Raw genomic sequence first — 13,893 nt, forward strand, 5'->3', positions numbered from 1 at the left:
GTAAACTATTAGTATAATGTTATGTTCACTTAAAGAAAACTTACAAGTATATTTCCAGTATAAACTACTAAACTAGTAGTTTACTGAGAGTATGAGAGTACACTTCAGTGTGTACTTCCATAAACTACAAAATGCTACTTGTATACTTATAAGTTCACTTGCATTACAAATGAGAAGCCTAGTTGTGTACTGTTACACTTATAGTACTATAAGTGGGCCAATTTAGTCCCAAGCAGTATTGAAATAATACACTTACAAGTTTAGTACATGTACACATTGATAGTATACTTACAACATAAAGTAGGCTATACTTAAAATATACTTGAACATTACTTGGGTATACAGTACTTAGTGCTGGGCGGTAAACTGGTTCAAACCGAAAACCGGTTTATATTTTCGTCACGATATTGATTTTGAATAAACAGCCATACCGGTGTATTTAATTACACAACGTTCGGAACGAACGTTACGCTGCGCGACACTGTTTCAGACGGACCCTTTACAATGTTGCACTTCTAAGCAGCAGCGAGTGAGGGTAAACAAACAGCAGTACTCTTACGTTACATAGACGATGGATGCTGCGCGCATTATTGTAGCGCGAAAGTACATTAATATAATGCGCGAGCACGAATCTCTCTGCTCGCGCGCGGAATATTATGTGCAGCGCTCTCAGATAGGCTACACGCTGCTCTTGTTAAAATAGGTCTATTTTCTCTGGGCCCGCTCAGAGAATCCTGCACTTAAAACGTGTTCAGTCGCGAATCTCTCCTCTTCCCCAGCTAACAATTTTAGGTTATAAGAACGTTTTCATAACGTTCCCATCAAGTTATAAAAACGTTAACGTTATTTCAGAATGTTCTAGGGACATTCAAAATGTCCAATTTTTTAGACGTTGTATTAACGTTATTTCGTTATGTCTTGGTTATAAGTACTTTATTCAAAACCTTATAAGAACATTCAATTCTCCCGTTATATAAACGTTGTATTAACGTTCTTGCTTGGTTATAAGAACGCTATTCGAACGTTAAGAAATAACAATTTTAGGTTATACTGGGCTCTATTCCATTCTACAATATTCACTAATGACAGTAAAATATACCATCCTAAGTCAATTTACTGCAGTAATTCCTCTCTCAACCAGTAGAAAATGCTTTGAACACCTGATTATGCATGAAAAAAACCCGTCATAAACCGGAAAACCGGCATAATTTTGAAAAAAAACGTGATATAAATTTTTGGTCAAACCGCCCAGCACTAGGTATACTTCATAAAATGAACTTGAATATACTTCTTTTTCGTAAGGGAGAACCAAACATAAACACAATGAAACTAAACATATCTGTGACAATATGCTGAAAATTGTGTTTTATTGGTTCTTCAGTGCATATTTTATATATCTGTCTGGCCATGTTGTAGTCTTAAAATTGTGTTGTTTTGGATATGTGCCACATTATTTGCTAGTTTGAGAGTTCCTATCCTCCTTCCTTGGAAACAACCAATCTCTTCTCTGTGAGCTCTTCATTATGTCTCACTATCCTTTTTCTTTATTCTTGACTTTTGGCCATTTATTTTGTCTGCCTGCCATGTGTCTCACTTCAAAACCAGAGCTCAGCTGACTATGTGGCAATGTCCCCTTTTGACCAGTGGCGCTGCTGAGATGGCAGAGGCGGAGACAGAGAGAGTGAATCAGACGCAGAGAAACAAAAAGAGACTGAGAGAGAACAGTCTGGCCGAGGTCCAGACCTCACGCCTTCTGTGGCCAAGCTGAGGGACAACATTGACATTCATCCCATGCAGGGACTCTACAGGCTTGAGGTTTCAGCTCTATAACCCCCTCCCAACGTGAACATATAATACCCATAATTATGAGTGCATGGTTTAGTTACTGTTTTCATTAAATGGGACGTGTAGAGCTTTTTGGTTCTGTCTGTTCTTATTTAATTGGCTAAAATAAAAAGGCTAAGTGAGCCTATTTTTACAGTAAGATCTACAGGTCTGGCTGATATTTGATATAATAAAAAAAAATATTGGTTGAACATTTAATTGTGCATGTTAATTTTTAATTAGCAATCTAATATTTATATTACTGTGCCACATCTAACTCTCACACAGAGTTATTGAAGTTATTTAAGTTTAAGTGGCTGATTGGAGAAGTCCTGCATACGTGACTCACCAGAGAGAAGTCTGTCGTTTCACTGGAAGATGAATTATGACATTTTGATTAAACATTATGAGGTTGGAAAAAAAGTAAAACAATGAACCATGGAGAGATGAATCGTTCAAAATAAGATAGAAAATAGGCTGAATTTTAATTTCATGCTGACTTTATATGAAATCTTTATCACATTTTAAAATATTTCCATTTTTTTTAATTTTTTTTTTAGATAAGATAAAATTTTAATATTGGCCATAACATAAAATCAATTATCGGCTTATCATTATCGGACATAATTTTAATACAGGCGCAGGCATAGTTCTAAGTTTAAGCACCAACACAGTCATTTATAGGCTTACATAACTATTAAGGTCTTAATCAAGATGACAAGTGATTTTTGTTGGTCTGGGAGTAAAAACTCATGAGTGGGGTATGTGGAGAGTGAACAATTTAAAAAAAAAATATTCCCTATTGCTCACAAATGAGCCTGATCATGAAGGTAAGCCAAATCCCTTAAAATCCAAAAACACATTCATCTATAAAAAGTTAAAGATATGAAAGAAAAATAGGCCTATACATGAACTGCAATAACAATGTGGCTGAAAGAACAAATGTGATGTTGCACCAATATATTTTTGTTTCTATGTCAAACCCATGACTATGAAACCTCCTTCAACCACAGATGCACCTCATTGCCCAAATCACTGCTGGCTATTCCACGTGAGACTGTGGGAATCATCTTGCTTGTTTTCATGCCTGTGGAAAAGGCTCATAAATAGACATGTTGGAGAGTCAGTGTCTTGCTGTCGCAGCTGGAATGTATTGTGGAAACAGCAACAGAACTGTAATGGAATCCATCACTTGTGTGCTCTGTTGGTATGAATGAGCTAGGCAAGACAAACAATACCACTGTGCACCAGGTTCCAGCTTAGAAAAATAAATCCAAAGAAATGTTGGGTCAAAGAGGCCCCTGGAGCTCTGGAGGAGGATTTTAGGTTTCTGCAGGTGGCTGTTCGCCAACTTTGCACTGCGCTACACGACATGTCAAGGAACTTGATGAACTCAAACTGTCCTCTTGAGAGGAAACAGCGCCTTGTTTTTTGTCAGACAGAACTTCACTTGTCAGATGTAATCACTGGGTCATATATATAATAATACAATCATAATGCTACTACTGGGTCAGGTTTGCATTTAGGTACCCCCCAAAAAAGAGTCAGACCAGGTTTAAATGGGGAATGTCTGACCTAATATCTAAAATTTGCTGAAAATGTGGTAATAGTACAATACATATAGAAAACAGGTTGCTTGTATATTTCATTACCAGCTTTTGAAACTTTTACAGTTGCAATTAGGTAGCAAACAAGCACAATGTATCTCTATAGACAAAATAAAAGTAGGGGAGAAAGGGGAAAGGTAATATATTCAAATAAATAAATAAGTTGCACATCTGTAAATGTCCCTAGATGAAGAAGTCAAAAAATCCAAATGTATTACAATATTAAAAAGCCAGAAGGCTTAAAGTAATATCCCATGAAACTAATAAAAGCTCACCCATGCTTAACATTCCACAACACAGATTAATGACTGAAACTTTCCAAGGAAAGCACACATTTACTGATAAACTGATGAATTTCGGTTAAGACATAACTATTAAATAATTTTTATCTGATTCCAACTGTACAGTCCAAGAACAATGTGGCAAATTCTTTGGATTCCAGACTGAAGTATAAATCATGGATGTAATCTCAAAATGGTTTTCTTAACCAGCGCATAACTTAATATAGACTCTGAGATCAAATCTCTAAACAAACTGCCTTTTCATCTTAGGAGGTGGCAAGTACAATAGATGTATTTAAGTTTCAAAACTCTTATGAGGGTTTAGTTTAACCTCAGAATAGGTTCATTACATGTTTGTAATGGATCAAGCTTGGTTTTTGTAGGTGCTCTGGAGACGTGGACGCTAGGAGCAACTTACACTCACATTACATGCAGCTAAAGACTCACAGCTAACCTCAGTGGGATACTCACTATACCACTAATGATGTGCTAGTATAAAGTAGGTCAGCAAAGAGGTCTACTCAGTTTTTGTACTTTCTTTAAACAATCCATTGCATGTTCTCTCCTAATAGAGGCGTTTACTGAGAAACCACAAATTAAGTAAAAAGTAAATAGATTGCAGCCTTTCAAACAATCAATGGCAAAGTTGTGCTTGAAAAAGGGGGTCTAAAAGTTTTTAAATCACCCAAGGTCTGACCTGAACAAGAAAAAAAACAAGATATTGACGTGAGAAAAGTGTCACTGTCATACCCTTCTTCTTTTCTTTTTTGGAGGGTGTCTTAAAAGGTGCCTGCTCGACGGGGGGTGTGCTGGTTTCCACTTCTGCAGACATGTTTGAAGGCCAGCCTTGTGCAAAACAAATGTGAAGACAGGATCAGTTGAAGCCCTCTTGCTCTCCTCTCTGCGGTGTGACTCAGCTTGACTCAGCAGTGGACCATGATCAACAGTGCCTGCACTGGATAGGAAGGAGACAGAGAGAGAAAGCAAAACAGGAAACAGATTTAGTAGAGGTTTATAAATTTACAAATCAAAGGAAAATGCGATCATTGTAGCATTATTTAGCAGATGCGTCCGTAGGCAACAGGGCTCCAGACAATAATACAGTATATTAGTGCTATCAAATCGATTAATCATATCTAACATAAAAGTTTGTGTTTATATAATATATGTATATATATATTTTTTTTTAAATTAAAAAAAAAATTATTAACAAACTTTTATGTTAGATGCAAGTATTCACGATTAATCGATATGACAGCATATGAAGCATTTAGGAGCAAATTACTTTTTAATAATTACATTACAATGATTATGTCCTGATGACATTTGTGTCATAGACTATATATATATATTACAGTTTTGTAATAATATTTCTGCTTGTTTGCAGAAAAAAAGCTGTTTTGTGTATTATGTTTCCAAAATGTCACTCCAACAAAGTTTAACTTAAAGTCAATTCAACCTTACATTTGGACCACATATATTAAACATTAATTTAAAAAAATCAATACTTTTTGTAAAATATTTCCGTTTCTTGTTAAACATTATCCCTCCAATTTATTTAAACAAAACTCACAGTCAAAGAACAATTACCTAGTTAATAATCGAATGTGAGTCGCATGGACTTAAAGTACACATCACAGTAACGATTCCCAGTTCATTTTGAATTGTACATAACTGAAAAATGACTTGAGGTTTAGAAAGAGAGTCAGTTGTGAACTCATTAGTGTCTCAGAATGATTCATGGACTGAGTCTGATTCAAGCCTCTAATTCTTTAGCGAGCTTGAGTCGTGATCCTTTTTGGCTGACTTTTTAAAAAACACTGGTACATGCTCTAACTATATGATATCAGATGAAACCGCATATGGACACACATATTAGTCGCAGTCCGGAGTGCCGAGACAAGCATTATAGCATGTCAGATGTTGGTGAACATTGTTTAGCGCAAGGTGGTCGCTTGATCTCTAACGCTGGTTACCTTTTTCAATGTCCTAACCAGTTTTATCTACGTGGACTAAAGTCCACATGGAATACAAAGTGGCTGTGCTTAAACAGAAGCTGAATAAACATCCTGAACTCTGGAGCATTTTGCTGTGGTGACATTGTTCAGCCATAAATACTCTCCACTCGCTGCCTTTAACAACCCATGTGACATTCATGTTTTGAGTTAATACAGATAACTGGCTCAGACTTATCTGAGATGATAGGTCACTGAGACATTTTTGCTTTCTCGGACCTGTCCTTTCTTGGCATATCTATTACAGGACCTCAGTACCCTTAGCTTCTATCTCCCGCTGTCTGCATTGCAATTATCCCGCCCTGCACCCAAAGACAGGAAGTCACAGCTTCCCTTCCATCTGGGATCTATTCATTCCCCACCTTCTTCATACCACAGACAGGCTATTTTTGTACATTTGTTTTCAATCCAAAAAATAAATAAATTTCGAAGTCACTCTTATATGAAAATATTTGGGATGTTTTTACCCTCATCAGTTCACCGACTCGAGCTGCCTATAAATACATACACTTTCCGTGAAATAGCCTTCCTGTAGAACATTCAATACAATGTTGCAATTATGTTACGTAATTGCGAAACAACTTAGAAGGTTATTATCATTAACCAAAACAAAAGAAAAAATATTAAAAACATGTTTGCTAATTTAAAACAATAAAATATAAATATTAGATTGAAAACTTAAACTAAATGAAAATTAGAAATGTTTCTTTGGTAAATAACTGAAATGAGATTAATTTGAAGCACTAAAATTACTCACTGGAATTAAAACGAAGAAAAACTAAAACTAAAAATTAATTCAACATATTAATAAAGAAGACTATAATAATACGTAAATAATAATAAAATAAAACTTTTTCGAAGCAGTCAAAGACCAAGTAAATTCACAGGTTTTGAAATACGCTATAGTATTTTTCCTGTAGTCAAAGTTGTTATCTAGTCCAACTCAAAATGGTATGCTATTGTGTCTCACCAGACATAAATAGTTCTTAACCCATAATCAGCTTCACCTCTCACACTGGTGACCCACATGTGACCCCAGTATTCTGCTGGTCATCTATAGCTAGTGAGCAGACTCTATTATAAGAGCAAAGAGTACCAGCTGCCCTTCCCTGAACGACAGCTGTTGGCAACTCACGGTAGACAGAGCAACCTTGGCACAAAATATCCACAAATGCAGTGTCCTTTATAGACATGTGACTTCCCTTCCAGGCAAAAAGGAAGGATGGAACCAGAGGAAGAATGTGTCATGCTGGTGAGGTATTAAGATGTTCTAGTCAAGAGTAAAGTCTTGGTATCTATCTAGCTGACACGCTGATCCTATTATGTCAACACCAGAAAGAAAACATATTATGTGTACATCTACCACACGGTCAGCGAGCACATCTAAATAATATTTTAGATACCAGACTGTGTGATTAGCTCACATACACATTTACTGTATGTCCATAGACATTTATGTAGTTTCAAAGATACATATATTACAAGCACAAATAAGTAGAACGATATCTTCAAAATGCCACTATCTTATACCATTATCATTTTACAAGCACTATATTCCTGGAAGGATTTCTAAACCATTCAATAGTGAATTCATTTAGGTGTTCAAAGGTGAAAAGTTACAGAAACTTTTGAGATTATGACATAGTGTATCCTACAAAACAACAAGCGAGGGTTTATTGTAGTAAACACAGTTATGAGACTTAAATCTGGCTGGATGAACTGAGTTTAAAGCGGGTTTGACTATAAATGCACACTGTAGATTCCATATAAGTAGGAAGTGGCTACATTGCGGTAATAGCAAACAGCTTAAAGTTCAGCCAGGTAACTTCACAAACATTCAAAGTTTGGGGTCAGTAAGATGCTGCATTTAGTTGATCAAAAACACAGTAAAAGCAGTAATATTGTGGAAAATGTTTACAATTTAAAATAATTGTTTCCAATTTGAATATATCTGAACATGTATTTAATTCCTGTAATAGTAAAGCTGAAATTTCAGCATTATTACTCCAGTCTTCAGTGTCACATGATCCTTCAGAAATCATTCAAATATGCAGATCTGCTGCTTAAGAAACATTTCTTATTATTGTAATCAATTTTGAAAACAGTTTTGTGGAAACTGTGATACTTTTTTGTTAATTTATTTGAAAAAGAAATCTTATATGTAAAAAGACGTTACAGTAACTTTTGATCAATTTATGGCATTCTTGCTAAATAAAAGTGTTAATTCCTTATTTAAAAAAATCCTACTGGCCCCAAACCATTGAACTGTGTATATAATAATGTTTATTCAAGGTATGATTACTCATATGAGTATTTATTTGTAGCCATAATATTTCATACAAAATCATTGGAAAGTACAACGTCTTGTTGCTTTAATAAACTGCACAATGTGGAAAGCTTTAAAAAGTAAAAGTTGCAGTACATTTTTGGAACTTGTCCAAGGAACAGAAATACAGGAAGCATGAGTCAAAAAAATTTAAACATCTGCAAGAGTTAGTTTTTCAAAATAACATCCCACAGACCTCACACTAGTGGGGTGTTTAGCTAATGCTAAAGAGGTCTGTATAAGCAAGACCTCCTAATGTGACACATCTGAAAAACAAATGTGACAAATTCAATCACAAGAACACATTATCCATAATCACTCCATAAACTGTGATGTAAATTCTTAAACAATATTATTTTTTAAAATGACTACATGTCATCAAGTATTGAACTGGACAGCTTCATCTAAACAGACAATTCATGCTCTTCTGCTGGCCAATAAAACTCAGTGAACTGTATATTCTGACCAACCATATGGTCACCATTTGACGCATAAGTTGCTGTTATTTGTAAATATATGGGGTATTGTACCTTATATTATAAAATCTTTTTCACTCTTACTCGCATGACTTTAGCGCTTCCCGGTCAAAGCGCATGGAAAACATCAATATTTGCACTTCCTTGCTTGCCTGAGAAGCCCTCTTAGTCTCCATTTTCTCCTGCCTGGCATCTCAGCGGGTCTTCAGTACTTGGTCCAGCAGCCAGAGAGGACTAAGAACGGGTATATAAACACCATCTTTCCTTTTCCCTATTCCTGGCCCCAAGGCTGTCACTTAACATAAGCTATGGAGTATGTGTAAATATCCACATGAAAAAAAAAAGAAAGCCAAGAAGACACATCCTCCCCAGCTCAAAGCCAAGAATCTGAGGTAAACACACTGGACAGACAAAATCTCCAGGGGTGTGTTGTCAGATGTCAACAGGACACTGGATAACTAGAAGGAACACATAGGGGAACCAGGAACAAAGACCTGATTGTACTCGTGCCACATGCAGGACCGAACGATGCATTTAATGGCCAGAACACCTCTGCGTTTAAGACTCTTTCTGAGGATAATGAACTGCCTGAGGATGGGGATCAGAGCAAAAGCTGGCCATAGAAAAGGAGGCTAAGGTGATAATGATATTGATTCATGTAACATTTTGCAATTCAAATGCAACAATTATTGTATGACCCTTATGGCTTTGGATTGTGATGGTTCCTATGGCAACCGATGACAAGTATGGGCATCTCTTTTCATAGTGCTGCACTCACAGGCTGGCTTTGCACAGCAAACACACAATCCATCATCCAAGACACATAATCAAACAAAATGAGGGCAAGGAACACAGTACACAGCCTCAGAAGAAGAAATTACGACTCACTTTTCAAAAAGAAGAAACGATTACATCAAAAATTCAAAGCAAGTTGACCAAAATGACAGTAGAGACATTTATAAAGTTATAAAAGATTTCTATCTAAAATAAACACTGTGCTTTTGAACTTTCCATTCATCAAAGAATCCTGAAAACAATAAGTATCACTTCAACAAAGATACTAAGATAAATGTTTCTTGAGCAGCAAATCATCATATTAGAATGATATCTGAAGGATCATGTGACACTGAAGACTGGAGTAATGATACTGAAAATTCTGAATCCTTCCTTTTAACAGAAGGAGACAAAACACCCTGTTAGAGTGTTGGGCCTATCCAATTATATTTAGGTAGCACAATCTTACCTCACAGGAAATTATTATATAATTAATCATCAGAGCATGAGGTCCCATGATAAGTAGAGGTTTTTTTTATATAAGTGAAAACATTTCAGAAGCACAGTAAACCATAATTTTAGCTTTCTGCTTGTGTGGTCGTTCATGTGTTCCAGACCTGCTACAAAAGAGGCATTAAAATGTCTGGTGTACAAACACTCCCTAACCCATAACACCATAACACCATAACTGGGTTCATCTACTGACACAACAAACTTTTTATGGAAAACTAAGCAAATGTAAATCCAGTTTTCACACAGTAAAGGAGGAGGCCATTATGTACTGTAAGCTGTTCGATCCAGCCTTTGCTGAAATTATGTTTAAGGGAATGAAATAAGGACAAACAGTGCAGTAAGCCACGATATTGCTCAAGACCTACTAAATGACCAGACTAAATACTTGTGTTTTATACACAAACCTTGGACACAATACTCTTAATGATTAAATTAAGTCATTTGTGAAACTATACTGTAAACAGTGGTTTCTAGAAAAGCCAAAATGGAGCGCTTCAGTAAAGGCTAAAGATCTTAATGGTTCTGCAGCACAATGACCTAATGATTTCCAAAGTTTCTGTCCTGAACAAGATGGGCAAGAGAGTTTGTCCTGTCATGGGTCAAAGCCTGGGCAGTGTCAGTAAATGTTGTATAGATGTCACTCACTTGCGTTCCATGCAGAAATTTGCACCAGATTTATCAGAGACTCTGATTAAATAGGTAGGCCTATATCTGCATTTGAAAATCCTATCCAGGAAAGATGGGTTCCATAGAAGAAAGTCATGCTGGTTTGGAACAACATCAGGGTGAGTAAATGATAACAGAATTTCCCATTTCAGGAGAACTATCCCTTTAAGTGTGTGAAGGTCAAGTGTTATCCTAGCAGATAATGTTGAAAAGCAAAGGCTTTCACGTGTGGCCCTAAAACACCTTCTCTTTTACTGGTATAAACGAAAAATTCCAATTTCATTCCTTTTTTAGGAGGGGGGAAAGTGCAGTACAAACAAGCACTTAAGGGCAAAGGTCACTTACCTCAGCATGTGGCCAACACAGTGAAATACCATTCTACACATAAAAGAGCAGCCATGACTTCTCTACTGATCTATATATGTCTACAATGAAATACAACAACAGTCTCTTTTGTCTAATAAAAAGTCACAGAGGCAAGAAAAGACAGCAGAGTTAGTGGAGAAGAGTCTAATAAAGGTCCAAAGTGATGGAGAGTTGCCTTTGTTTCTCTCTTTTTTGGACTACATTCTCCACTGAAATATGTTGGTCTTTTTATGAAGAGAGAGGGAGAAGGAAAGGTGCTGGACAGCATTTGAAGAGTTCGGAATGAAAGACAGAGGAGAAACTACGTTGAGTGCCAACATCTGGTTCCAATAAAACAGCACACATTGTACCAACAGGAGAAAGAAGAATGTCTTGACCTGAGTCATACCCGGCATCATTTTTAAATAGTAATTCACATTTCAAAACAGTTAAACAGTGTTGGCTCCTTGTCCATGGTATAGTCATTTACACATACTTAAGTAAAAGCACATTTGCTGTTTTCAATATGATTGAAAGCATCTGTCCATGTCCAATGTGAGGAACAAAGACATTTTCCTTCAATGTTTCAGATAGGTTCTTATTTTTTACTATATGAAAGTGAGCTCACTAAAAAAGGGTTACATTTTCCTTCGACATTTCCAGCTTTGTAAGAGGAAGAGGAACATATTTACTGTGGTATTTCCTCCTCCAAAAGTACTATGGGGGATGGTGAAGCAAAAGGGGATGAAAATGGCATTAAGGGAATAGAAAGTAACTGGTGAATGTGATTTCAGTACAGCATTTTCCTGGATCTACATCTTTGTTGATTCTGGAACATTCCAATCTACCAATCAGATTGAGGGACAAGTTTACAGTTTATGTCAAGCTTTGGCTTACACCCAGGGTTAGGTGCTTCTACATTCACATGTTATTCCCCTCTGATTTTAGGGATGAGTGATGGCTTGGTTTAGGTTTAGGGGCAGGGATAGGGTTAGGACTACATTTTTGGACAAGAATGTTGTACCAGGATCAAGAAAATATGCTGATTCAGGAACATGTCTTACTTGGCAAAATCACGATGACCGCGTGCAGTTAAAGTTATACTGAAAATGATCTTGTCCTCTCATTACTCTTACTGTAATGCCATTCACCCTTCAAGGCTTAGCTTTTCCAAGTCCCTGCCATTGAGATCAACCAGAACTTAATGACATACATTCCCTTTAACTGAGATCATAGCTGCAACCAAAACTAAACTGAGTCACCAAAGCTTGTGCCTTTCAAAACAGCACAGCAATCCAACTTCTTGTTTGTAGCAACTTATAAGTACTATTTAAGGTCATAACATATATGAGCCCCTTATTAAAATCAGGCCTGTGATTCTGTTGGGAAGTCTAAAAAGTGAAGTTTCAGAAATACAAAATCTCGTCTAAATTATTTTACGTTGTGCAGTCTTAGAAATGTCTTTGAACTTTAAGACAAGGAGCTCTGAGTAGTCCTAGGTGTCTTCAAACTTATATGCAATCCTTAGAAAATACTGATTGCATGAATCACTTTATGTAATTTTAGATCTAGTTAAGCTACACCTGATGCCTTTGAGTTTGGTCTCAATATGAAGCTGTTTGATGACGGATGTGGTCACTGTTGGTGCATGCAAACATCTGTGAATTTAGGTCAGACCAGCAGCCAACATCAATGTCAAATCAACCTATTTTCACTTTTTTTTAAAGGGAATCATTTAAAATCAACAGGTTATATTGGCAAACAGAAAAAAAAAATCTGGGATAGATTTGATAAGGACATTACAATGAGAGATATATTTCACATTTTTGTAAGACCTGTAGGCTAAATGTTTGATTATTCATGAATGTATCGACGATTCAACGGTACAATAAACACATAACACCTTATTTAAACGCGTTAGAATGTCACATTTGTCTGGTCTGTGCTAAAGCAGTTGCACGCGTTACTGTGATAATAATGTTTTCAGTTTTTAGTGGGAATTCTTTGGTTGGAATTCTTTAATAGGCTAGGCTATAGCCCATAAGACGGCATTGCGAAAGACAGTATGAGGATTTTGGACAGTAACAAAGCTCATGCTGCAGTGAATGGAAACAGAACATATTATAGGCTATATAAATAAATATTTAAAATAAAACCCCGACTTCCCGTTTACTCGTTTGTTTAATGCACGAGGTACATATAGAAAGCTGGCAAAAATCGCCAGGTTTTCTTACACATTAGGCTACACATTAATTTAAGGACAACGTTATATGCTCACCTACATTAAGACATTGAGCAGATCCTGGAGCTCGCATACTCCGAACCAGCAGAGAAAACGCGGCTTGACAACAGAGACGACGCGTGTCCGGTACTGCGGTATATTCCCGGGATGTGGCTCTGAGATGTTGACGGTGAAGGTCTTATTCCCGGGATGTTGGCAGCTCTGAGGAATGCGCTCTGATGTTGCTGCAGATTCAGTAACTCCCCCTCAAAGGGAAATTTAACCCTCTGAAGACCAGTCGGCGGTTATCCTCAAATTCACTGCGTCTACAGCATCACACAACACATGATCGTGTCATCCAAATGTTTCGAATGCGCTCCCACTGCCTGGCTGTTTTTATTGTGCGCACTGATTCCTTGCATTTCGCTAGCCTGTGCACCTTTTTTCCCCCCTGTGTGACATAAGTAGTGACAATCATACTTTCAGTACATTACAACACGCTATGCTGTTTCCAGTCAGAGAAATTATGCAATACTTTACCGTCAGCAAGCTCCACAGCCTTTAAATTGTTTATTTTATTGAACTTCATTAACTTTTTTAAAAAGTAGGCTACATTACTTTAATTTTCTTTGTTTCTTTAATTTTGTAAGGACTGTCTTAATTTGTTTCTACATCAATTTGTGCTGTGTGTTTTGACTTTATTTATACTCCCAGAATCAATATAGCCTTAGAATACTGGAAATTATTATTAGAATATATTATAAGAAAATAATTAATAATATTAAGTTCAATTCACATTTATTTTTTATAACGTTTCACAATAGATTTAGTTTCAAATCAGCTTT

General features: G+C 36.4%; 1 protein-coding gene across 4 annotated transcripts in view; it reads right to left on the bottom strand.

Annotated features, from left to right (window-relative positions):
* LOC143739209 (disabled homolog 2) overlaps positions 1 to 13,586 on the bottom strand; it is a 28,240-nt gene extending 14,654 nt beyond the window's left edge. Inside the window, exons 1-2 of one of the 4 annotated variants that reach the window (XM_077231523.1) lie at positions 13,106 to 13,586; positions 4,463 to 4,662 (exon numbers count right to left, since the gene is read on the bottom strand). In XM_077231523.1, the coding sequence (XP_077087638.1) occupies positions 4,463 to 4,544 (82 nt within the window). In that variant the 5' untranslated portion in view covers positions 4,545 to 4,662; positions 13,106 to 13,586. Of the gene's footprint in view, positions 1 to 4,462; positions 4,668 to 13,105 lie in introns of all 4 variants that reach the window. The other 3 variants (XM_077231522.1, XM_077231520.1, XM_077231521.1) reach the window with 3 other exon arrangements.
* Positions 13,587 to 13,893: the final 307 nt, after the last annotated feature.

Source organism: Siphateles boraxobius, unplaced genomic scaffold, assembly GCF_051911475.1.
Source record: "Siphateles boraxobius isolate OS27281-9 unplaced genomic scaffold, OSU_SipBor_1 16, whole genome shotgun sequence".
NCBI lineage: Eukaryota > Metazoa > Chordata > Actinopteri > Cypriniformes > Leuciscidae > Siphateles > Siphateles boraxobius.